This window comes from Arachis hypogaea, chromosome 17 (genome assembly GCF_003086295.3).
Source record: "Arachis hypogaea cultivar Tifrunner chromosome 17, arahy.Tifrunner.gnm2.J5K5, whole genome shotgun sequence".
NCBI classification, from domain to species: Eukaryota; Viridiplantae; Streptophyta; class Magnoliopsida; order Fabales; family Fabaceae; genus Arachis; species Arachis hypogaea.
Window position 1 is genome coordinate 110379823 of NC_092052.1, and position 26806 is coordinate 110406628.

At 33.8% G+C, this 26806-nt stretch overlaps 3 protein-coding genes across 4 annotated transcripts; all 3 read left to right on the plus strand.

The window, feature by feature from the left end:
- The first annotated feature begins 2224 nt into the window (after nt 1-2224).
- Nucleotides 2225-6416, plus strand: LOC112764528 (protein IQ-DOMAIN 32). The gene is made up of 6 exons (XM_025810185.3): nt 2225-3079; nt 3225-3536; nt 3636-3794; nt 4053-4133; nt 4247-5798; nt 6003-6416. Exons 1-6 carry the CDS (start codon nt 2999-3001, stop codon nt 6020-6022), a joined length of 2205 nt encoding a protein of 734 aa, XP_025665970.1. The 5' UTR covers nt 2225-2998; the 3' UTR covers nt 6023-6416.
- A 3354-nt stretch (nt 6417-9770) lies between these two features.
- Nucleotides 9771-13347, plus strand: LOC112764591 (zinc finger CCCH domain-containing protein 6). 2 transcript variants are annotated; one of them, XM_029294528.2, is made up of 5 exons: nt 9771-9902; nt 10034-10170; nt 11683-11892; nt 12006-12130; nt 12212-13347. In XM_029294528.2, the coding sequence occupies exons 2-5, from the start codon at nt 10111-10113 to the stop codon at nt 13068-13070; spliced, it is 1254 nt and encodes a 417-aa protein (XP_029150361.1). In that variant the 5' UTR covers nt 9771-9902; nt 10034-10110; the 3' UTR covers nt 13071-13347. The 2 variants fall into 2 exon arrangements, with proteins under 2 accessions (XP_029150361.1, XP_072079340.1); XM_072223239.1 differs by having other exon boundaries at nt 9771-9864.
- A 2390-nt stretch (nt 13348-15737) lies between these two features.
- Nucleotides 15738-16672, plus strand: LOC112764592 (histone H3.3). Its single transcript, XM_025810268.2, has 4 exons — nt 15738-15844; nt 15939-16015; nt 16114-16204; nt 16303-16672. Exons 1-4 carry the CDS (start codon nt 15773-15775, stop codon nt 16471-16473), a joined length of 411 nt encoding a protein of 136 aa, XP_025666053.1. The 5' UTR covers nt 15738-15772; the 3' UTR covers nt 16474-16672.
- The last annotated feature ends 10134 nt before the right edge of the window (nt 16673-26806 follow it).

Here is a 26806-nt window from a genome sequence, read left to right on the forward strand (position 1 = left end):
CAAACCAATACATGGTCTTGTAATTTGTGTAACCAAGCTCCCTTAGTAAAGCTTCTAGATCGAAGAAGTTCACCAAATCAATATCAAGAGGTGGCCATTTCTTCACTTTTTCATTAACATAATCCATTTTATCTTGTAAATTTTTCTTGAAATTTCCTCCATGATGAAAAATAGGAACTACTTCAAACTCATCCATCTGCAAATATGTACATCTAATCAAATTTCACTTCAACACACTAATTATCCAACTATGACAGTGATCTAAACCAATCACAAACAACATTATTTAGATAACAAATTAATTAACCAGCTTTAGAACACCATTCACGCAAAAAAAAAAAAAAACAAAAAAAAAGCACATTCAGTGAACACTCTAACATCAACATGCAATTGAAAAAAAAAGAGTGAATACTACTAAATTTTGAAACCATAAAACCTTTCACCAACCTGGATGGTGACAACAGCTGCCTCCACTCAACGTTGTCAATGACACCGTCAATTGTGCAATTATAGTTGTCGTTTGGGACCTTGTTAGCAGCCTTGTCAGCAACGCACTCAGCACAATCGCCAGGTGCTCCGTCAAACGTTTCTTGTTTTGGGTGAAGAAGAAGATAAGGGTTTGGTATTTCTGTAAATAAGGGTTAGGGTTTGGGGGGTTATATGTGACCTTATTAGGTTTTGTTTCAATAGAGGACCAGAAACGTCGTCGTTTTTGAGGAACGGAGAGGACAAATCGATCCCTGTCCATTCTCCCTAAGCCAACGTGGCACTTAACTCTGAGTAACCCTCCACATCAGCGCTGGTGAATGCCACGTAAGACTTTTCCGTCAACTTTGGTAAGGGGTTATAACGGAGGGGCTGCCTTGTCTCACTTTTATCAGGGACAAGGGTCGGGATGGGTGTAATTTATTAACAGGGATCGTTTTGTCCTATTTTAAAATGGACATGGACCGGGTTGGGTGTTTACTCTAAATTAAAACTATCAAGTTTTAAGCATGAAAATGTATGCTTAAATTTTGGGTCAATTAGATGTTATTTGTGAGATGGATTGTATGGAAGCGTTCAATTTTGTTACTAATCACTAAGATGTTTTTGGGTTTATTGATCCGTTGGTGCTCAAAATAAGGGATATCATGCATTGAAATTGGCGTGTTAAATTTTGTTTAATTATGTGAGATGCAAACACGGTGGCAGACACCATGACAAAGATGGCGATGAGATTACAACTTCATCAAGTGGAGCTTCTTTTTCTTTGAGAGGAGTTTAGGAGTAATCTTAAACGAGACTATTCCTGTATTTAAGCAGTTCTTTTGTTTTTCTTATATTTTTTGTTTAGCTTATTTAAGTCACAAAAAAAACATGAAAATATATAATTTTTAAATTTTTAAAAATATATATTTAATATTTAATTATTTTTCTCACATTTTTTTATTTTTCAAAAATTTACATGTTATTAATATATTTTAAAACATTTTTCAGCAATATAAACCATACCAGTTAAGGAGTTTATGTTTTTTTTTGGTGACATTTTGACTAATTTATGTTTAGACTAATAGAAAAATATTAGTTGTCCTTTAATTTTTAGGTTTTAATAAATTTTTTTAAAAATTTTTTATTATTATTTAATTAATTTAAATATCCATTTTTACGTCTTTGTTGTTCAAAAAATTAGAAAAATTATTTATTTTTTTATTTTTTTTCTCTTATGAAAACTAAATAAAAGGATAATATTTAAAGAATATTTAGTTGTAGTGTAATTAATGTATTCATTTATGTTTTATAAATTTTTATATTCATTTATGATTAATCCGATAATAAAAATACCGTGACTAAAAAATTTTTAATATGGATATTAGAGGTGTACTTTATCTGAAAAAGGAGGTTTTTGGTATATAGACAGGTGGGTGAAAAGTATGTAGGCACAACACGCAGGTAACGCGTTGAGTCAGCACACAACTAACGTGTTGGACATGTGACACAATCGCACACAACAGGCAGGTAACGTATTGCCACGTGGCACATATTCATTTAACACACAAGTAATGTATTGCACACATAACAAAAGGTTGTTGAACGATATTTCAACACGTAAGTAACATATTATACACATAGCAAACACGTCAACACATTATATGTGTGTTGAACAACAGATAACCTCCGTGTTAAACTATTTTTCTAACACATCCACAACTCTTTAAAATATTTCAAACACCCATATTTAAACAAAACACTATTCTTTACTCCATATCTAAAATAATTTCTGGAATATAGTATCATATGATTTAAATAATTATTTCTGTAGTACGGAGGAAAAAAGTAATTTCATAGCCAGGAGTCCAGGACATTAGTCACTATTAGCTGCCTTAATTTCAAGAGAGTAAAACCTACTTAACTACTACACATAAATTTCGAAGCTGTACTAATCTCTTACATTTTGATCCGACTGTGGTGATGAAGACAAACTTTCGAGGATCCAATCGAGGCGTTGCAGTTTTCTCATCTGTTTAGTTGACCCGTACTGTTAGTGCCAAACGATAACGATCCTAAATTCCCAATCCAGAAAAAGGCAAACCTACTTCACTCTCCGTCATCATAAAACCAACCATCTTCAACACGAGATTTTCACTTTTTACCGTACTCGTCTAATTTCTCGCGAGTTCCGAGTCTTCTCTCTATCCTCATTCCTCAAAAGTTAAAATTTCAAAGCAACGACCACCGGATAACATCATTGCTTCAAAAAAAAGAAAAAGAAGATTAAATTAAATTAAAACATGAGTCATAGGAACGGAACGCGGACTCCAATGCAAAAAACAAAGTAGATTTAAAATGTGTTGAGGTCCGATTCATAAATAAAATTTTAGTTAGTATTATTTTTTCAATTTCCAATACTGTAACAGGAACGCAAAGCGGTATGGTTTGTCTTATTTTCTCCAGTGAGTGAAGTAGGAAGTGTGAAGTGAGTGAGACTGTGAGAGAGATAGAGAGAGAAGCAAGCAGCATGGGAAGACCGGCCTCCTGCTTCAAGCTAATTATATGCGGCGGCGATGCGGCGGAGAAGGACGGTTACCAAGTAGCTCAGGTGAGCTTAACCTCTTCATTCGCTTCATCTCCATTGTGCTTTATGCATGTGCATTATTGTGCTCACGAAAGAGTAGAATCAGTCAACAATAAATTAAAGTAAATGCTTCAATCTAGAATGTCTCAATTATATTATGAAATTGCAGATCAAGGATTCTAATGATAAACGTGGTTGGAGTTTCCGCAAGAAATCTGTAACTGCAAAACAACGTGTGCTTAGCAATACTGTGACTGCAGATTCCTCATCTGCAAATAAGGAGAGTTCACAATGTAATAGTTTTAATTTTGAACCTAACGTTGTTGACAAGGTTTACACAACAAATAACTCTGATAAGAAGCCCAATTTATCCTGCATTGAAAGTTCAGAAACGAATGTCATTGAAGCAGAGAGTAAAAAGGACGTGAATCCCCCAGAATCTGCTGTTATCACTATCCAGGCTGCCATCAGAGGGTTGCTGGTATATTTTCCTTTCGAATTTTGGTAATCATGAAACTTCCATGAAGGAACCAACTGTAATTAAAATGTTATGTGTGTTTTATTGTTTGGTTGTGATCAGGCTCAGAGAGATTTAATGCAGATTAAGAATTTAGTGAAATTGCAAGCTGCTGTTCGTGGGCACTTGGTCCGGAGCCATGCTGTAGGAACCCTTCGCTGTGTTCAAGCCATTGCTAAAATGCAGCTTCTTGTTCGAGCTCGTCGGGCTCAGCAATCACAGGTTCTTCTTTTCAATGGTGTATATTTTAGTTTGCATATAGTTTTGTCCGTCTGGATTTATTAGTTTAGTCATTCAGAGCAATTTTCCCCTTCATAAGTATTGTTACAGCTACTTGATCTTAGGATACTAATTGTAGTTTGTTGACTGTTGCTTGTGAGATATCAATAAAAGGTTTCAATACAGAAGAGCATTGTTGCAGTTAATTAATATGCTCTAGGTCCTTCTCGGATATTGATCCTTAATTTTGCCTTGATTTAGGAAAATCAAAGCCACATGAACAAGTCAAATGTGATGGATGCATCCATTGAGAAGCTGCTTAGCAGTAGGTTTGCTCGCCAGGTATCATAGTTATGGGTTGCTTTAGTTGGGTATTTTTGCATTTACATGTATCTTATTTATATTTATTTTATTTCCACTAATTGTAACCTCCTCCTTTTTTAAACGCATTACAGCTATTGGAATCAACACCAAAAAATAAACCTATACATGTCAAGTGTGATCCTTCTAAAGCTGATTCTGCATGGAAATGGTTGGAGAGGTGGATGTCTATGTCTTCAAAGTATACTTCAGATGACAAAAAAACAAGTTCCCTGACAGAGGAATCAGAAGTTTATCCACAGACAGCTGACACAAAGCCCAGTGTGGAGGATTCAATTCTACCTTCTAGGGATGAAAAGAAGCCAATTACTCATGATGCTAATAACTTCAGCTTTCAAGCAATCCGCTCTCCATCACCTTCTAAAAAGGCAGTTGAATTTGGTGCTAAAGTAGCCTCAGCAGAAATCGGTTCGTTTAAAGATGGAAAATCAGCATCAGATGTAAGTGCCCGACCAGAGGTTAAATCCCTTCCTCAGAAGCCTGAAATTGATGGCGAGCTGCGCAAACGATCAATGAAAAGATATGCATCAGACCAACTAGAAGCTGAACGAAATAAATCTGGACATGGATCAAGAAAGGTCAGTAATCCTGCATTTATTGCTGCACAGTCAAAATTTGAAGAGCTGAGTTCAACGATAAATTCAGGTAGGACAAGCAGTTTTTCTGAACAAACTGCAGCAGTTGAATCAGAAGCAGACACCTCTTCTGTCAACATGGATATGGCATATAGATCAAAAGAGTTATCTGAGAATTCTGGTCCCTTTTTTTCTAAGATTGGTGGTTCTCAATGTGGTACTAAACTATCTATTTCTTCCACTCTTGATTCACCCAATGTATCCGAGGTTGGTCCTATTGAAGATGACCAAGATGCCAAAGATTTAGAAGGGGTTGGAAATCTTGACAAGAAAACAAACCTTGATGTTGATACCGATATTCCAGGTGCTATTCCATCTTCTAACTTAGCCACTGCTGTTATGGATCAGACAGAAACTGTTGACGAAATCAATGGCATTATGGTTCACTCATCAGTTGCAGTGGACTCTGAAGAGCCTGTTAGCAAGACTGAGAAAAATGCATCTGATGTACAGAGAGATCAAAATGAGGATCCTCTGCAAGGTTTCAGATCATCTCGAGAAGCATCACCTAAAACACACACAAAGGTCCCTGAATCACAAGAAACACCTTCGAGTCAGTTATCTATGAAACCCAAAGACAGCAAAGACAAGTCTAGATCCAACAGTAAACTTGGGACCCCACCAGGGGTTAACAAATCACCTGTAAACGGAAATCATGATTCGAGCTCTAGAGGTCAGCCGAGTGGGAAGCGACGCAATTCATTTGGCTCAGTTAAAGCTGATCACATTGATCAAGAACCTACAGGTAACACAAATAACAATAGTCCTCTTCCCCGTTTCATGCAAGCAACAGAATCAGCTAAGGCCAAAACCAGTGCAAATAACACACCAAGGTCAAGTCCAGATGTGCATGAACGAGATGTTCAAGTTAAGAAGAGACACTCGTTACCAGGTGCCACCGGCAGGCAGGTTTCTCCACACATCCAACAATCGATGTCTCAAGCACAGCAGAACCCGAAGGGATATTGTGTACAGCCTCAGCCTACACAAGGTAACTTCTAAAGCATAAGGAATCTTGCAGTTCTGTATCATTGAGGACTTATTCATTTTCTATATCATCTCATAGATGCATGCGCGCACGTATTGTTCTCACATTTCAGAGGAAACCTTTTAAGCAATAGGAGAAAAAATAAAAAAGAAAGATAATAGTGCTTCTTTATATGTTTAATGCTAATCCTTTGAGTTGTTCTTTCAGAGAGAAAATGGGTGAGGTGAATTGACAGCTCAAGTGTGCTGACATACTTCTACAGTAGTTGATGATCAGCAATGGCGTGGCAATTTAGAATATCTAATTTCGTTTCTTCATTCTCTTTTGAAGGAAAGGAATGTCGCTTCCCTATACCCTGTAACTGCTCCTTTTGAGTCTTTCTTTTTTCTTAGTGTTGTTTTTCCCGTTATCTTTGACTCTGTATTCTTTGCCTCCCCTCTCTGCCTCCCCGTATTTGAAGGTGCCCTGTTTTGGTCGGTTCGTAAAAGTGAGTGAGGCTTTTATATGTATATTATCCACTCGATCTGTTTAGTTTCCTTTCTAAGAATATATCAATGTTTGTTAAATATATTCTGCTTGAGACAACTTCAGGATTATAATCTAGTGGTACTTTGCCCTGCATTATTCTATTGATTTGAATCGTTTTATCTTCATGAACGTTGCACTACTCTGCAACAAAACTCTCTGGTGCGGTATACATTAATAGACATATTTTACTCAATATTATAAAAAATCGATTTTTTTATTTGTGTCTAAAAGTAAATGAAAGAAAAGAAAAACAAGGGAGAAGAACAAGCCAAATCAACTAGCTGGAACCATATCAAGATTCCTAAGCCGGAAGAACCACAAATAACTATGGAAATTGGGGTAAAAGGATATGGATCATCAAGTTATTTTTTTTTTCAATAAGAATCGGTTCAAGAGCAGGAAAATTGGAATTTATTTTACAACGATTCAATAAAATATTTATTTAAATTGGTGGGTACATGTATCAATACCCAATACAATGAATTTTGTTATGATGAGGATAGCCTGAATTCGAATCGCTTTTGAATTTATTTCAAATTCCATTGATATGATAACATCGATATCATATCATTGAAAATCAAATCTAATATCGATAAACTTTTTTATTAATTATATGTTTTTTCACTATGTAAATCGAATTTTTTGTCCTTTAATGAGTCGATATGTAAATAATAGATATATCTATGGGCATATATTCTAACAGATATTCTAATATTATCTATATTAAGAAATATATTCAGTAACAAATATTTGTGCTAGACTTGTATGATGTTGAAGCGCACTCTAAAGATTCAACCATTCCGAGTAGGATGGAAAACAAAAAAAATTGATTGAATTTAATCTTGCTGATATACCAAAGAAGGTGTTTTTTGTATTTTCTTGTTATTAATAGTATGGTGAATATTTACATGCATTTGTCTTTATATGTAGTTAATAGTTAAGAAGCGTTACATGATTTGACAAATTTGACTAAATTGTTATTTAATATTAACTTTACATAGAGACAGCTGTATATGAGTTTTTACCTAATATTAATTATAAAAAATATTAAGCTATGAGTTAATAATAATTATATAAAATATAATATTTTAGTACCACCATAATTGAATATTAAGATTTTTCACTAATTTGAGTTAGTTGAGTAGGTAGTTTTGTTTTTTATATGTTGTAATTCATTAGTTAGTAATTAATTTTTGGTTAAATTACATAGTTGGTCCTACATTTTTAGTGAAATTATAAATTAGTCCTTACACTTTAAAAGTTTATAATTGGGTCCCTAAAGATAATTAAAATTTGCAATTTAGTCCCCGCTGTTCAAAAAGTGTTTGATTTAACAGAATATTCTCATAATATTCTTTATTTTGAACATGTGACCTGTACATGTTTGACAACAGGGACCAACTGTGTAATTTTATCATTTGGAGTGACCAAAAACTCTCTAGGCTATATGAACCTATCCCGTCCCTCCCCAACTCTCTCACTCTCACTTTCTCACTTTCTAAAACGACACCCGAACCCCACCGCTCTCTATATCTCACCTCGGTTCACCATCGTTATGCCGGATCCACCGCATTTGTGCTCACGAGTCGGGTCTCGCCTCCTTTCTCCATCTCGCCTCTCTCATCCGACAACTTTTTCTTCTCTTCCAATCCCAATACTGAACACTGACGATAAATGAAAGAGAACAATTCCAATCTCAAGCATGCTCAAAGCGAACAATTTAATGTCTAAGAAAAAAATAGCAACAAATCAACACAAAAATAGCAACTCAATTTATTAGTGAATTCGGCGTGGTGACGGAGGCGAGAGGCACGACGATGGTGAGTCGAGGTGAGAGACAGAGAGCGTTGGGGTTGTGGTGCCATTTTGGAAAGTGAGAAAGTGAGAGTGAGAGAGCTGGGGAGGAGTAGGGTGGATTCAGATAGTCTAGGAAGTTTTTGATCATTTTCAAATAGTTAAATTACACAGTTGCTCATCATACTTTCACTAAAGTTGCAAATTGGTCCCTATTGTAAACATGTGCAGGTCACATGTTCAAAATAGAGAATATTCTGAGAATATTCTGTTAAATCAAACACTTTTTTAATAGCGGAGACTAAATTACAAATTTTAATTATCTTTAGGGACCCAATTACAAACTTTTAAAGTGTAAGGACCAATTTGCAGTTTCACCAAAAGTATAGGACCAACCGTATAATTTAACCTTAATTTTTAAATGAAATTTAGATATATGACACGAATAAAAAATAAAAAATTTTTAATTTAATTTGACTAATTAATAACTTAGGAAGAATTTTAAGTATATCAAGTACACCGGTGTTTTAATAATTTTAACCGTTGATCTCAATTATAAAAAAATATATAAAATATATTAATTAAAATCAACGGTTAAAATTACTAGAGCACCGGTATTTCAGGTACATCTAAAAACTTTCCAATGACTTAAATAATAAACTTTAGTTTGAAATTTTAGAACAGATTAAAAATGTTGAAAAATTCAAGGTCACGATTAGGAGTGGGAGTGGAACGGGCTGCTCAACCGGAACTCATGACTCAGGTCAGTTTGTTTTATTAAACAGACTAGACTTAAACGTTTATAAAATCTAATAGTTAAAAAGGTCAGATCATATATTTAAAAGAAAGCCTATGAAACTCATTGGTTTAGCTCGTCAAAATATTTTTTTTTTTGTAAAATAAGTTATTCTTAGACTAAATTTTCAACTATTCACTTATATTAAACACAAAACAAAACTAAAAAGAATCAATAATCAATACTAATTTAGATCGTAATTTTTGTCCAAAAAAAAAATTTATGAATTATAAGTATAGTTATAATATGTGACTAAAGATTGATATATAAATAAATTTTTTTACAAATTATGAATTATAATTTTAGAATCCATTTAATTTTAATTTAAATTTTTAAGTTTTTTTTGAGTTATAATTCATGAAACATACTTTTTAAATAGGCTCGTGCACTTATTTAACTTTAAACAAAATGAGCTTAAGCCTGAAAAAAAAGTCTATAAGAAGTAATAGGTCTAGACTTGGGTGGTCTATTTACAACATGGGTCATGCTTATTAAAATTCATTTTTAACCGTTATTTTTGCCAATAAACTATAATTCAAATGACATAGTCTCTCTATTTTCATCTAAAGTTTCGAATTCAAATTTTATTCTTAATTAAAAAAAAAACTCACATCCATTTTAACTATTCACACTATCAATGTGAAATGTATTATTTTTACTGGTATTATTACATAATTGGATGCACGTATAAAATTGCGTGTATCAAAATTAAATTCATATATTTTTTTTAAAAAATAAGAAAAAAATAAATAAAGAGGACGTGACTACGTGGGAGGTGAGTAGTGACGAGCTGACGACAATTTAGGTTTGAGAATCATCCTATATTATGAAGCTGGCATTTTGGGAATTTTCTCATTAGGAGTGACGATAATTTTGGGGTGAGTTGTTAAGGTTAAGGAGACTAGGGAGACTAGTGGAAAGGGCAACTTGTTAAAGCAAAGGGATGCATAGGTGGAAATGTGGAGTTCTATTTCCAAGCATGTGATTATGTGAATTTTAACACCCAATAACTGCGATACATAGGAGGCTGCTGCAGAGCCCTATTCTTTCTTTCTTTCTTTCTTTCTTTCTTTAACTTAAAGATATTATATTATTTATATCCTCTCGTCTTGCCTTTCAGTCTTTCTGCCTTCGTCTTCGTCTTCGAGTGTGTCTGACTAGGGTTTACTCTCTCATCTTCATTCCTTACCCTTAACTATGCGTGGATTACACAAATCGAAAAGAGTTTCATGGGCCTCCGATTTAGATCTTTGTCAGGTAAAAACTAATTACTATCCCTTCAATTCAGTTGCCCACTCCCAAATCCGTCAAATTAACAATCCTGTAATCCCTAATTCTGTTTTTTCTCTGTGCGTGCGTGCCTTACCCCTCTCTATTCATGATTGAATGATATTGCCACCATCGGCGAGTTCTACCTCGTGTTGATCAAAATCTGATCTTGCTTGAATCTCATAGAAACATGCACTTAATTGAAGTTCTCGTATGGCAGGCGTTAATCATCAATTTATGAATGCTGGTGGACTTCCTAATTGATTTTCAATCAAGCTGTAAAACTTTTGATTAAACAAAATAAATCCAATAACCGATTATAGTTTCAAACTTCATCGGAAAAATATAATTAGAAGAAGAGTAAGTGATGTGTTGTTGTTGTATAGGAACAAACACAAAACAGGGTTTTGAGAGATGATTTTTACTGTCACTGAAACTCTTCATAAAGTAATCTTGATAAATTTGCTTTTGAAGTTACTAGTAAGGTCATGAAACTGTGCCAAAAGAGAGAGGGAAAAGAAAAGATCTGTTTTCGTAGAGTGTATTCATAATTGTTGATATGAGACTATGCCACTATGGCGATGCTATATTTGACCATGGCTGCAAAATGTATCCTTATAACCTGTAGGAGAATTACATACCAGATACATGAACTACAAATCAATTTTGCATGATAATGTTATCATTTCCATCAGTACTATACTAGAGCTCTTTTGCAATTTTTCTTGCACCATGGTGGCTTGATGATTAATCATATGGATGTTTAAGATAGAGTACCAGTACAAGTTCCTGTTTCACTTTTATATTGGGGTACCAGTAGGGACAGACATTATATATTTGAGTTGTTGGTAGTTGTGATGTGACTAGGAACAACCTGTAGCAATTGCAATCTTTCATTCTTGCAAAGTAAGTTTGATGGAAGAATTCTATGCAGGGCAATTCAATTTCTGCAGCTTATAGATAGTACCTAAGTAAATCTTACTTTTGATGCTCCGCTAAGTTTTCTTTTTAGTTCTGTCCCTATGATCTTTCATGGTTTGTGTCAATTATAATGATTTTAAATCTTTTATGATGTATTGAAGAGTGATTGCTCGATACCAGGTCCCTTCTTTTCAAGATGTTGCTATCTTTCTTACTATGCCAATTTGTGCTTTCATTTGTTGGACATAGAAAAGGAAAACTTTATTTTGATAGACTAGATCTTTAGTGGTTTGGTGGTTTGAATGTAAATTTTGATTGTATATGGTATAGGTATGCTATACATGGGGATTGCGTCTCCAAAAACTACTGAATAAGTCTGGGCATTAGATTGCTTTGTTAACTGTTTGTGGATTGTTCTTCGAATTTATTTATATTGCTCATTGTAACATTATGTCTAGTTTTCATTGGAGTAAATCCTTTCGAAGCTTGCCACTGTTATTCAAGATGTGACATAAATATTGGTTTTGAATAAATATTAGAATGAAGTATTTGGGCTAACTAATGGGTTTCGTTTAACAGATTAGGTTATTCTTATCAGAGGAATCTCCTTCTCAAGTTGGTTTAAATTCTCAGGATCACCTCCAAGCAAAGACATCATTGCTATTACCTCCAGGAGGAACAAGTTCTGATGACTTTCTACCTCCTGGATTTGAGGGAACCCAAGCCTCGACCCATTTTGAGGTTGATCTGTCTCAAATACCAGTGTCTAGGTGGACTACACCATGCAAGGTAGTTTTGTTTTTAGGCATGTTAAATATTCTTTTTAAATACTTTCCAATATTCAATGCATGAGTTGGGTTATGGTGTTATTATGATTCTTAATAATCTTGTGATTCTCACAGATTATACTTAATTTAGCGTGGCAAGTGGTGGCTGGGGAAGAAAGCAAGGAGGTAGAAGATCAATGTCAGAGGGAGATGAGAGTACTTGAAGCAATTTATCCCCGCCCATCATCCATTCCTCCAAAGTTTGAATCTCTTAAACCTCGTACGGTAATTTTTATTTAATTCCCCATTAGTGATGTAACTGTTATTCTTTCTTCTTGCAGCCCATCTGTTTCAGCGGATGTCGAGGCTTCCCAGTGCATTGATAGCCAAACTACCTTGATACCAATTACACCTATGGAAGATGAAGATGCTACAACTGATTCTATCTCACAATCTAATTCTTTTGAATTACCTCCTGTCATACCAAATGGTCCAAACCCCCACACAAGTGTGCAGTTAGCTCATGGCTCATTATCTGATGCATTAACTAGTGTGATGAAGAATAATGAACATGGGAATTTGATTGATCCTGAATTATTCAATAATATTCTCAAAAACCCAGAAGTGATTGAGAAACTGGTTAGAGATTATGGAGCCTCTAACAGTTTGCAGAGTGCAAATAATCCGGGGTCATCTTCAGTGACATTTTCACATCCATCTCTTTCTAGTCATCAAGTAGAAGCCAGTGCACCAACATCAGTTACATTTTCGTCTCCTAACTATCCTTCTTCAGGTGGAAATCAAGTAGGACCTGTTTCTACCCAATGGCTTCCTAGGCCTCCGATGAGTCAAGCTACAATTTCTTCTGCCTCAGACGTCTCTCTACCAAAGGATGTAAATTATTACAAGAGCTTAATTCAACAACATGGAGAAGAGAGACAAGAAACACACCCTTACACTGCTAACCGTCAAATCCAGAGACCAATGGTGAACCATGAGACACCACAACACAATTCTAGATCAAGGGAAACTAAATCGAAGATAATGAAACCTTGTATATTCTTTAACAGTTCTAGAGGATGTCGAAATGGTGCTAATTGTGCATACCAACATGATGTAACATTCCAATCACGAGGTAGTGCCGTGCCTTCGGTACAAAGTTCAAAGAGAATGAAAATGGATAGTGAGATCAGCAGTTAGATGAACTCGGTTATCATTTTGATGGTGTTGGATGCATGTAATGCAACTTTTACGGTCATTTGATAAGTGATTGTGAGCCTTGTTTCTCACTAGTATTAAAGTTAATACATACGTTAATTTTTAATGGAAGGTTCCTTTACACTTTCCCCTTTTTTTAATAATTTTTTGTTGTTTTCGTCATAATTTTAATTACCTTTAAGGCTTTGGTGTTGTAATTTGTTTTAGGTACATGTATCTGCTTTCAATTTCCTGATGCTATAACACTTCAACTACTTAATATTTGCTTCACCCTTAAGTTTCGTAATCGGAGACTTAAGACTTAAGAGCATGTGCAGAAATTTTTCAGAAATGAGATTGGAAGAGCATATCTTTTGACTCACAATTATAGCAGGGCATTGTGGCCGTGTGGGACTGGTGGTTGTCGTTGGCATGAAGGTGAGTCTGTGCCAACCTAAAATAACGAATAGTATTTATATACGAAGGGATCTCATTTATTTTTTAATATAAAAACGTAAAAGCATATTTTTTAATTTTTAATTTTTTAATTTAAATTTTATATTAATTTAAAATAGAAATACATTTTTTTTGTAATAAATGTATAACAAATAAAAGTATGAGTTGAAGAGTACTTATTAATTTTTTTTTATAAGGTAGAGTAATAATTTTTTTTATTTCATAATTGTTACTTTGTAAGATATATCTATTCAAGCTAAATTTAAAAGTACACACAACAAAAAATAAGAGATATATTTTTTTCCTTATTATATTTGTTATTATTAGTCTTATGAATATATTTTTTATTTTATTTTTGTTAAGAATTTACAATTGAATTCATAATCTCATTTGTTAAATAAATATAAATATATAAATATTATATAATGCATTACATATTATATATTATATGATGAAGATGAAATATTAAAAAAATATAATTATTATTATTTTAACTATTAAATTTAATTTACATAATAAATTTTTTAAGCATGAATCTGAAAAAGTTGAACTCCAAACTTTGATTTTAACATTTTATATTGTTACTTTATAACTTTATATATTGTTTAATGTATTATTTGATTAAGGAATACATAGGTGTAGGTATAATTTTTTATCTAAAATTAAACATTAGATAAAAAATAAGAGATATATTTTTTACGATGTTATTAGGATTTCTGTTACTTGAATATTTTTTATAAGTTAGAGTAATAATTTTTTTTTTATTTCATAGTTGTTACTTTGTAAGATATATCTATTCAAGCCAAATTCAAAAATACACACAACAAAAAATAAGAGATATATTTTTTTTTCTCCTTATTATTTTGTTATTATTAGTCTTATGAATATATTTTTTATTTTTTTTTGTTAAGTATTTACAATTGAATTTATAATCTCATTTTTTAAATAAATATAAATATATAAATATTATATAATTTTTTAAATAAATATAAATATATAAATATTATATAATGCATTATATATTATATATGATGAAGATGGAATATTAAAAAAATATAATTATTATTATTTTGACCATTAAATTTAATTTACATAATAATTTTTTTAAGTATGAATCTGAAAAAGTTAAACTTCAAATTTTGATTTTGACATTTTATATTGTTCCTTTATAACTTTATATATTGTTTAATGTATTATTTGATTAAAGAATACATAGGTATAGGTATAATTTTTTATCTAAAATTAAATATTAGTTCTCAGATATAAAACAAATCATGTATATTAGTTTGATTAGTGTTGTCACATAATATAAAAGTACTAGTTTGATTATTGTTGTTACAGAATATAAAAGTACTGAGTACCAATCAAGGATGTTATTAGGATCTCTCTGTTAGTTGAATATTTTTTATAAGTTAGAGTAATAATTTTTTTTTTTATTTCATAGTTGTTATTTTATAAGACATATCTATCCAAGCCAATTTTAAAAATACACACAGCAAAAATAAGAAAATTTTTTTTTTCTTATTGTATTTGTTATTATTAATCTTATGAATATGTTTTTTATTTTATTTTTGTTAAGTATTTACAATTGCATTCATAATCTCATTTGTTAAATAAATATAAATATATAAATATTATATAATGTATTATATATTATACATTGTATGATGAAGATGAAATATTAAAAAAATATAATTATTATTATTTTGATTATTAAATTTAATTTACATAATAAATTTTTTAAGCATGAATTTAAAAAAGTTGAACTCTAAACTTTAATTTTGACATTTTATATTATTACTTTATAACTTTATATATTGTTTAATGTATTATTTGATTAAGGAATAAAACAAATATTTAATTTCTAATATTTGATAAGATGCATTTTAAATTTTTAATTGCCAAAAAGATCTTAACCAAAGGAAAGAAAAAAAAAACATATTTAATTTGTGTTTTTTCAAGTAATAATCCATACGTTCACAAAGCAACCAATAAAAAAATATTGTCTGGTCCCAAGCAACCAATGAGGAATAAGTACACAGATTAGAATTATTAATATCCATCTTAATTTGACTAATTTTTAAGATATCTTTTTTTTTAATTAATAAACTTCCGTTAATAACTGTTGACATCTTGGATCGGACCCCACGTTCACAAATCACATCATTCACTTGCACTATATAAACCCCCTTTGATCATTCTTCTTTTCGCATTATTCCAAATTCTGTTTTCTCCCGTTTTCATCTTCCATGGCTCGCACGAAGCAAACTGCTCGCAAGTCCACCGGTGGCAAGGCCCCTAGAAAGGAACTCGCTAGGAAGGTAAACACATTTTCCTGCTACCTAGGGTTTTCATAACTGTTCCTTTCTGTTTTCGTTTTACGATTATGATTTCAAGTTATATAATCCTCTTTAGGCTGCGAAGAAATCTGCTCCAACAACCTTTGGAGTGAAGAAGCCGCATCGTTTTCGCCCTGGAACTGTTGCCCTACGGTAACACTACTGCGTGCATTAACGACGTTCTCCTATCTCTCAAGTTATTTGATTTCATCAGTTTCTAATGGAACAGTTCTACCTTTTTTTTGTTTCAGTGAGATACGAAAATACCAAAAGAGTACCGAGCTTCTGATTCGCAAGTTACCATTCCAGCGTTTCGTTCGTGAAATCGCTCAGAACTTCAAGGTCTTCATTTTTTTCAATGTTCATATTTTCACATGATGATGACAATAAAAAATTATTAGATAATTCAATATACTTAACTAAATTATTTAGCATTTCAGACGGACCTGAGGTTTCAGAGCCATGCGGTTCTTGCACTTCAGGAGGCAGTGGAGGCTTATCTAGTGGGACTCTTTGAGGACACAAACTTGTGTGCAATCCACGCCAAGAGAGTTACCATTATGCCCAAGGACCTTCAGCTTGCCAGGCGTATCCGTGGCGAACGTGCTTAATAATTATTAATTAATTAGTTTGTTTTAATTTCTTTCGTTTCATTCTGTAATTCCATTCTTCTGCTCTGCATATTTTCCCTTTCTCTTATGGTAGATATTAGGATTCATAACAAACCTATAATGTGAACATTTCGTTCTTGCCTTCCTTCGTCCTCTATCTCTCTCTAGCTATACACACGTTGGTTTATCTGTTTGTCAACTTCTCTTTTTGTTAATATTTAATTCGCTTTGACGCAATTCTCTTTAGGTTAATCATATTTTTACCATGAAAATCCTGTAGTTTTTTCTTTTTTTCTCGGGTTATATAAGAAGGTGGATATCATATGAATATATCTTTTTGATAGAAATATCCATTTTAAAAGCGTAAAAAAATTAAAATAACATAAAAAAACTAAGAAAAAAGGATAGTTGATACATTATATTTTATTATCAGGACTGCTAGTGGGCCAAAGAAAAAATTGAGAATTTGATTAGTATTTGAATTGGTTTCTTAATATTTTTTAATAATTTCTCACAAATATTTAAAAATAATAAATATATGTTATCATACATAATCATAAATATATGTTAGTCACCAAAAAAAATCATAAATATATGTTATCATACAATTTGTCAACTAAGAAGATAAATAGTAAGAAAATATATCTATCTATCTATTTATACTTCTATATATATCTATATTTAAACTTATATAATGAGAATATGAGAAAGTTTGGTATCTAATTATTTTTCTTTTTTCTAAAATATCTTTTATTATATATAATTTATAAAAAAAATTATTTTATCATAACTTAAACCCAAAATCTTTTAATTCAATTATAAACAATTTACTATTTCAATTAATCTTACGTTATTATTTTTATTTATTTGATACATGTAAAATATCTTACAAAATCTTTTAAACCCGTTCACTTTTTTAGATGATAATTATTGCAATTAATATAAAAAATAATAATTATTATTATATATACTCATATAGTGTATTAAAATTAAATTTTATTTAATAAATAAAAAATAAATCAATGTCTTCTGATACACTAGTATAAATAAGTCAATAACAAAATGAAAAAAAAATAAAGTCTCTGATTTCTTAACTTAAAAATATAAAAATATTCATTATCTTTTAAAATATAGAACATCTAATTTTTTTTTATCTAAAATATACAAAAATAAATAGATTCTTAAGAGAAATTTAGATATTTTGTATTTTAAAAAATAAAAAATGTTTTATATTTTTAATTAATCAATAATTTTTTTAAATTAAAAAATAAAAAATTTATTTATCATTTTTTCAAAATTATATCTCCATTTTGATAACAGATTAATTAACTATCTCTAAATGAGCTCAAAATACTTAAGACCCAAAATTTTAGCGTAATGAAAACAAGCACAGCCCAATAAATTGGACAGGCACCTTTACCCAATGAGTCTAATAAGTTAACCAACTCAAAATTTAATCTGATTTTGGGAACAAGCATAAAAAAACCATCCTAATTTCTACTTACATTCTATAAATATCGCCGTCCAAAAGATGGCAGAGGATTGCGGACCATAATTTTTAAGTTCGGACTAGATGGTCCGAACTATTAATCTTTTTAATTTCTTATAATTTTAATTTCTTATAATATGCACCAAGAAATATTAGACGTCAAAATATTTTTTGATCTAAATTTTTAACTATGTCTGCACGCCTTTTTTTTATATATGCATGGGCATTTCGTTATCATCTTCGTTGTTTTTTCTATTTTTTTACACTTCATCGTCAGTTATTTTTTTTGCGTGCTTATTTTTTCAATCTCATTGTTGTCGTCGTCACTGTCATTGGCATTGCCACCACTACCTTCTTCTTCTTGATATTGTTGTTGTTGTTAATTTCTTCTTTTCTTTTTTCTCTTCTTTATCCCCTTTTATTATCGTTATAATCGTCTTCGTCGTTATCTTTTTCTTTTTCTATAAATTTTAAGAAAACTAAAACACACAAATTTTGATGCATAATATAAATTTTAGTGCACAACACACAAACTTTAGTATACAGCACAAAAATTTTTGAAAGAGCATATATCCAAAACATTGATACCCAACCAATAAAATATGCACAACACAAATTTTGGTATACAATACAAAAATTTTAGTATATAGCACAAAAATTGATATACAGTACAAATTTTTAGAGGACTATATATTCAATACATTGACTCACCCAATAAACAAAATACATTTGCAACAAAATTTGTATGCTATGTGTAAAAATTTGTGTGCTATATACAAATATTTACCTGATATATGAAAAAATTTGTATACTATACTAATGAAATATACACCCACATAAATTTTAATGTACAACCAAAGTTGTGAGAACCGGACCGATTAATGAATTAGTAAGATAACTAGTTTACTGGTTTACTGGTTTAATGGTTCAATCGGAGTTCAACCACTTTAATTAAATATTAAATAAAATTATTAAAATTTAATATATGATTTTAAATATTTAAATTCAATAATTTGTAAATTAATAAGATTTAAATTTTTACAATTTCATATAATAAATTATTCATAACAAATAATTTTGTGATTGCATCTTCCAAATCAGAAAATTAGAAACTAATAAAATTAACTCAGACAAGCAGCAGCAATTCAGAATATTAATCCCAGTAACTCAGAATCACAAAATCAGTATTATACTAACTCAGCAACTCAAAATAGTAATCCAACAACTCAAAATCACAGAATCAGTATTATACTAACTCAGCAACTCAAAATAGTAAACTTAGCAACTCAGAATCACATAATTAGTATTATTAAAAAAATTAAAAACAAGTAAAAATAAATTGAGGTATCAATAGCGAGGGAGAAAGAAAATGACGACGACGACAGAATCGGAAGTGACAGCAACAGAGAAGGGAAGTGAGCTCAAACAGAGAAAGTCAGAGAGAGCTCGAACAAGGAAGTGAGCTCAGACAAAAAGACAGTGAGCTTGACAGACAACGACCAATGGACCCAGCAATCTTTCGCGACGGCAACGCCAGGAGCTCGACGCAGCCCTTCGTGCAACGGCCAGGAGAGGAGGAATGTGAAGAAGATGCTGGGCAGACTTTTCCACCGGCGACGATGGCACCCAATGGCAAGGAGAAGGGTTCAGTGACGAGTGTGAGTGATGGATTTCGGATGGTGACTAGTGGGTGGTGGACTGGTGGCTATTGGAACTTCGAAGAGAAGAGAGGGAGTGAAAGGAACAGGGGACATATTAGAATTTTTTGAGTGAGAGATGGAAGAAAGGGAAGGGAGGTTTGGGTTTCAACGTTTCAGCTATTTAATTTTTTTCAGCACCAAAACGCCATTTTGATGGATTTTAAAAACCGGTATTTTTAAAAATTTAGTCGGTTCGGCAGTTAATCACTGGTTCGATTAATTTTTTCGTCGATTTTTTGTTGGACGATTTTGGAATGGACCAGACTGACTAGATGACCGATTTCTGTTAACTCGGTTGAACTGACTGGTCTAGTCTGATTTTTAGAAGCTTGTGTACAACACAAAAATTTTGGTGTATAACACAAATTTTGATGTGCAGTGTAAAATTTTTTAGAGAATTATATATCCAAAATATTGACTTATCCAACTAATTAAATACATTCGAAACAAAAATTTGTGTACAATGTGTAAAATTTATATATTATATCAATAAATTTGTATATGTACAAAATTTTGTGTGCTGTATCAATAAATTTTTAGACTCTTAAATAAAAAATTATATTCTGCAGAAAATGTGAAAGAAGAGAAATAATATGTATATCATGTCTTTTTTTTATTTTTTTCAATATATGTGCTTACACCAATTTAATTAAATTTAGTTATAAAAACACTTATACATGTAAGGTTATTCTATTATAATAAGATTCAAATTTTAACACTTATTTAAACTGACAATGATCTAAGCATTCAACTATCTCAAGGTTTAGTTTAAGATGTTTCCAATAAGATTTTTAAAAAGTTTTGTTGGCCGGTAGACAATATGAACACTTATAATAAGAATATGCTATAAAAACATACATTAATTTTTGTCCAAATTCGAGTTTATTTAGCTCGCTCCTACCTTAGTTACACCTGTCTCATGCATATAATTAATGAGACAAAAGTATTGCCATATTTTGTGGTCATTTATTTTGAGAGACCAAAGAAATTAAAGAGAAACGGCTGTTCTGCAACATTGATTTTCTTTGAATTTTGTCTTTCCGTTGAAGTCTATACTTATCATTGTATCAGTCAAATACTTGGCTCTTATACTATGCACCGACAAATATAACGCAAGCAGAGGGAAGCTGCCCAAATGTAGAGTTATTAGGTAGCGTTTGGTGGAGAGACAGAGATGGAAAGACTGAGATTGAGGGACAGAGACTAAGAGACAGGGATTGAAATAAATCTCAGTATTCTGTTTTGTGCAAAATGGGAGACAGGAATTGAAACAAAAATGAAACTTTAATTTAATTTGCACAAAGGATAAAATTGGAATTAATTAATTGAAATGAATGTATTTTAGGTATAAAATGTTATTAAAGTTTCAGTCTCTATCTCTAAAAATTTCAGTCTCCTGTGTCCCTACTTTTTGGAGGTACTGAAATACTGAAATTTTAGAGACAGAGACAGAAATTTTAGTACCAGTCTCTGAACTAACAAACACGATACTGAGTCTCAGTCTCTCAGTCTCTGTCTCAGTACCTCAAAACAAACGCTACCTTAAAGTTGTTCCTCGTGAGAAAAAAAGGGTTCTTCAATGACCTAAAAAAGAAGTTTGAATTGTGATTGAGAATAGATACTGATACGATGGGTAACCGGAGATTATTGGGCTGGACTCGCTGGGTTGGCCTAATCGTCTATGGAGGGAAGCCTTCGGGCGGATTCGCGTCTTCAGGGCCTCCGTCTGACTTGTGAATACGAGTGAATGGGGGTGGTACCTGCAAAGACACTCCGATGCCTAAGTCAGCAAGGGCGTAAGCAGGTCTAGAGAATATTGGGACTTAGTGATACCTGAGAAGTGTCAGTGTATTTATAGGGGTGAACCCATAACCACCGTTGAAGTAGTTCCGCCATTTAAGGTGGATAACCGTCCCCTTATCTTAGGGAAGTTGAGATATGGCTCCTGGAAGTGGTTAGAGAGATTTTAGGGGCAGTTACTCATTTGAATGAGTGTTTATCTGCCAGCTAATCCTCGTCCCGACTTCTTTAGGGTAAGTCGTGGTAAGGACCGACTTCATAGGAAGAAGGTTGGTGAAAGGCGAGGCTCAATCCTTTGGATTGGGCCTTTCATTTGGACATGGGCCTTATCATTGGGCCAGGGTATGAACAGTGCCCCTACTCGAGCCCAATTTCTTTTGAGACTTGGGTTCGAGTATTCTACTCGGGGTCGTAGCCGACTTGTTTGGAACCGACGTGATTGTTCGGAACCGACGTGACTTTCGTGACTTTTGATTTTCACAGTTACGTCTAATCAAACGTCGCGTCCGTTAGAGGTTTGCGTAGGTATTAATTACCTTGGTAACGGTGCACCCATTAATGACCGCTTTCTGTTTTTACCATTATGCCCCTAACGTGTCTATAAATACTTTCCCTCTCTTTCGTTGTTTCGTTTCTGCGTTTTTCAAATTTTCTCATCTGTTCGTGGGGCATTCTTCGTTTGAAGGCTTTCATCTTCCTCTACCTTGCTTCCAGACAAAGGTTAGTCTTTTCTCCTCTTCTCTTTTATGAAATGCTTCTGTTTGCATGCTTTTACTTTTTTTAGAGAGAGAAGTTGACTTTGTAGGCTTCTGTTTGATTCCATGTCCCTTAGAGACCCTGTTTTTGATCTTTTTTTTCTTTTTCCCTTTGTAGGTTTCACTAATCCTTTTTAGGAAAAGAAATGTCTTCCATAGAAACCCTTGCTCAGTGGGTCGATGTCACAGTCTTAGGAGAGGAACCTTTGGTCGATACCGAATTTATCACCAATCTTCGCACTCACCACAGAATCTGTACTTCTGAGGAGGATGAGCCGAAGTATGAATTGGTGGTCCCGGGTCCAGAAGACCGGGTTTGCTTCGGGAGGGCTACTGAGACGGCCCCTCATTTCTTCTACATGTATGAGAGCATGATTACCCGTTTGGGTATTTTCCTTCCATTTTCTGACTTCGAAATGGCTGTCTTACATCACTGCCGTGTTGCTCTTACCCAACTTTACCTCAATTTCTGGGATTTTCTGAAAATCTATCAGTTTATCAGCCACGCTTTAGACTTTCCGACTTCCTTGAGGATTTTCTTTTTCCTCTTTCACATGACCAAGCCCTTCAGTGGGCAAAATAATAAGCAACAATGGGTGTCTTTCCGATCTATACAAGGTCGGATAGTCTTCACCCTTTTTGATGAATCCTTCCATGACTTCAAAAATTATTTTTTCAAAGTTTAAGCTGTAGAGGGTCACCACCCCTTCTTCTTAGACGAGAGTTCTTCCCCTAGCTTTCCTCTGCACTGGCTGGAGGCCTCCCCCTGTGAGAAATATAGTTTGGATGATTTGGATGAGGTGGAGGCTGCCATTGTGGGGTTCCTCCGAGAAGTGTGGGGGAGGGCCCCCTATCTGGATACTAAAAAATTTCTCCAGGGGTCACCAACCTTTGTCCAGACACAACTAGGTAGCTTTTATTGATCCACTTTGTGTCCGACTTATTTTTACCGACTTGTTTTGTTGACTCTTTGGTTGTTGACTGTTTTTTACAGAGATGGCGAAGAAAAATTCCAGGGAGTCTTACCAGAGAGTCCAGGAGGCCAAGGCAAGGTCCCGTGCCAGGGTTGGTGGCGCCAGGGTAACTAACGCTCCTCTTCCTTCTCCTGCCCCCCTTCCTCACAATTTGGGGACCCCGAACCGACCTATTGTCATTTCTTCTTCAACCTCCTCTCAGCCGTCCCCTCCTCCCCGATCTTCCCCTGAGCCAGAAAAGAAGAAGCGCAAGACTTTGGAGTCTAGCTCTTCTTTTGAAGGTGAGGCTAAGGTGGATGCACCTCAATTTGTCTAGAAATACATCTATCTCCATACCCGCATAGGTATGGATGATGTTTCTATTCGGAACCACCTCACTATTCTGGCTCAGGAGAGTATTAGGGCGGCGGGGGTATGCACAAAGTTCCTTGATATGTTTGAGAAGACTCCTCTTAGCTCTCTGGGTTCAACCTTGAGGGTTGAAGAGTTGGAGGGGAGGCTTCTCATGTATAAGGAGCATGAGAGGGCGCTGAAGGAGGAGGTCGCCAAATTGAAGGAGGAAAGGGATGACCTTCAGGAGAGTGAGCGGAAGTTGCAAGCTCGGTGCAACATGGAGGAGGGCCTGAGGCAGAAGGCGCAGGAGAGTTATGCGAGCTTGTTTGAGGACCTTATGGTGGTGAAGAAAGATTTGCTGAAAGCTCGGAGTGACTATACCGAGTTGGAGGACTCTATTGCTGATGGAGCCGAGGAAGCCTGAAGGATTTTTAAGGAGCAGGTCGGAGTTCTGGCTCCCGACCTGGATCTATCTCCCTTGGATCCTGACAAGGTCGTTATTGATGGGGCGATAGTCTATCCTCCTCCCTTTCCCAAGCATGTCACCGATTCAGACCTGAAGACTCGGGGCAGAGGATAATTGAGTCCCCTCCTCATTCCAAGGATGCTCCGAGTTCCTCGAAGGCTCACAGAACCTCCTCTCCGTCTCCTATGGATACTTCTCTCCCTGGACCTGATGGCGCTCCGACTACTCCCCCTGATTCTGGTGGTGATCCGACTACTCCCTTCGGCTCTGGTGGTGGTACTCTTTAAAATGTTTGTGGCTATATGGGGCCCGGCCTGTGGGTCCCCTCTTTTTTAAACTCTTTTTTATGTGGTGGTAACTTCTTGACACTTTCCTTGGCCTTTTAAGGCCGTAAACAAAAAATATTTAGAAATACCCTTTTTTGGATAAGGGTTTAGGTTAACGAAAAATACCCTTTTCTAAGTTACTTTGTTGCGTGCATGTTTTGAAAAATCCCTTTTGATCTTTTTGAAACCTTTTCTTGGCTGTCTGTCCTTTTTAACTTTAAGGACTTAGGACAGTTTTTTGGCTCTTTGATAGGTTTTTCGATCTCTTTTTGGTATTCTTTATACTCAATTTTTTGATTCATTGAGTTCCTGTGACTTAGGTTATTTTTGCGATGCGTTTTCTTTGCTTCTCGGGTTTTCATTTCGACTTATGTGTCGGAATCTTTCCGAGTTTCTCACGATCAACTTTTATAACCTCTTTACACCGACTTGTACCTCGTCGTTTTATCCTGACGACCATCTAGGTCGGTTCATGGGATTTTCACGTTTTGTCGAGCTTAAGTCGGTGCGTTTCGTAGAAGAAAAACAAACGAGAAGGAATTTATAAGAGATATTGTAAAAATATCTTTATTTATTTGGGAAGGTACTCTACTGCTACTAAGGGTTTTTGATAGTCCGTTCTCCCTTAGTCTCTACTGTGATGCCTCGTTAAAAACCTTTCTTCAGAAAAAACCTTTGATTTTTGGGAAAAAATCATGAAGTTGGGAAAAGAGTACATTAGGGAGTAGAGTTCGCATTTAAATATAGTACATTTTCATGTTACAAGCATGCCACGACCTTGGTAACTCGGTGCCGTTTAGGTCGGTCACTGACAAACCCCATTTGTAGGGTTTATCTTGTATTGATTTTTGGGGATTTTATCAACTTTTACCCACATTTATTCAATGAAATAGCATGGTTTTATAACTTCTCCCTTAATTGTGCTTAAGAGTGAAAACATGATTTTTAGGACTTAAAATAGCTAAATTTAATTCACCTTGATTCTATTAGATGCCTTGATACGTTTGTTAAGTGATTTCAGATTTAGGAGGCAAAGATTGGATTAAGAGAATGAAGAAAAGGCATGTAAAGTTTGAGAACTCATGAAGAAATGATGGAACCAAAAAGCTGTCAAGCCTGACCTCTTCGCACTTAATTGACCATAACTTGAGCTACAGAGGTCCAAATGATGTGGTTTCAGTTGGGTTGGAAAGCTAACATCCGGGGCTTCGAAACGATATAAGATTTGCCATAGTTTCATCGCGCATAGAGGCGCGCACGCGCACAGTACGCGGACGCGCTGTTGGTGGCACATGACTCACTTAATGCAACACGTGGCCAGCGATTTTAGAAGCCTTGTGGGCCCAATCCAACTCATTTCTGATGCTATTTAAGCCAAGGATTGAAGGGGGATCAATATACTTTAATCATTAGTTTTTAGTTTAGTTTTGAGAGTTAGTTTCTAGAGAGAGAAGCTCTCACTTCTCTCTAGAATTAGGATTAGGTTTAGTTTAATAACCTTAGATCTAGATTTTAATTCATGCTTTCATCTCCTTCTACCTTTCAATTCCTTGTTATTACATTCATTCTTCTTCTATTCTTTTGTTGTGATTTCCTTTATGTTGTTCTTATGTTTTGTTGTAGATCTACTTTTACTCCTTCTATTTTCTTTCAATTCAATTAGAGGTAATTCATAATAATTGTGTTCCTTTTGATTGTTGTTGTTAATTCATTGCCATAATTGTTGTTAGATTCTATTTTTGTTATCAAATTACTTTGCTTTTCTTTTATGCCTTCTAAGTGTTTGATGAAATGCTTGGTTGGATTTTAGTATAGATTTTGTTCCTCTTGGCTATGGTAGAGTAATTAGTGACGCTTGAGTTATCTAATTCCTTTGTTGATTGATAATTGGAGAGATTGCTAATTGGTTTGGAGTGCACTAAAGCTAGTCTTTCCTTGGGAGGTGGCTAGGACTTGTGGCTCAAGTCAATTCATCCACTTGACTTTCCTTTAATTAGTAAGGGTTAACTAAGTGGTAGCAATGAACAATTCTCATCACAATTGAGAAGGATAACTAGGATAGGACTTCTAGTTCTCACACCTTTCCAAGAGCCTTTTATAGTTTTTAGTTTATTTTCATTGCCATTTACTTTTCATGCTCCTTATCCAAAACCCCAAAATAACTCATAACCAATAACAAGACACTTCATTGTAATTCCTAGGGAGGACGACCCGAGGTCCAATACTTCGGTTTATAAATTTTAGGGGTTTGTACTAGTGACAAACAACTTTTTGTATGAAAGGATTAGTGATTGGTTTAGAAACTATACTTGCAACGAGAATTCATTTGTGAAATTCTAAACCATAAAAAATTCAATCGTCAAAATGGCGCCGTTGCCGGGGAATTGCAATGGTGTTATGTTATCGGTTGTTGTACATATGTGAATAGTGTGAATATCTTGCTTTTTGCTTTATTTGCTAGTTGTAGAATTTTATTTCTCTTATTTTCCA

Excerpts from the sequence above, each read along its gene's own strand:
- LOC112764591 (XM_029294528.2), top strand. The coding sequence starts at position 10,111 with ATGCGTGGATTACACAAATCGAAAAGAGTTTCATGGGCCTCCGATTTA. Across the intron at positions 10,171-11,682 it reads CCGATTTAGATCTTTGTCAG|ATTAGGTTATTCTTATCAGA; the intron begins GTAAAAACTAAT and ends TTCGTTTAACAG. Across the intron at positions 11,893-12,005 it reads GGTGGACTACACCATGCAAG|ATTATACTTAATTTAGCGTG; the intron begins GTAGTTTTGTTT and ends TGATTCTCACAG.
- LOC112764528 (XM_025810185.3), top strand. The coding sequence starts at position 2,999 with ATGGGAAGACCGGCCTCCTGCTTCAAGCTAATTATATGCGGCGGCGAT. Across the intron at positions 3,537-3,635 it reads CTGCCATCAGAGGGTTGCTG|GCTCAGAGAGATTTAATGCA; the intron begins GTATATTTTCCT and ends GGTTGTGATCAG. Across the intron at positions 3,795-4,052 it reads GTCGGGCTCAGCAATCACAG|GAAAATCAAAGCCACATGAA; the intron begins GTTCTTCTTTTC and ends GCCTTGATTTAG.
- LOC112764592 (XM_025810268.2), top strand. The coding sequence starts at position 15,773 with ATGGCTCGCACGAAGCAAACTGCTCGCAAGTCCACCGGTGGCAAGGCC. Across the intron at positions 15,845-15,938 it reads GAAAGGAACTCGCTAGGAAG|GCTGCGAAGAAATCTGCTCC; the intron begins GTAAACACATTT and ends AATCCTCTTTAG. Across the intron at positions 16,205-16,302 it reads AAATCGCTCAGAACTTCAAG|ACGGACCTGAGGTTTCAGAG; the intron begins GTCTTCATTTTT and ends TTAGCATTTCAG.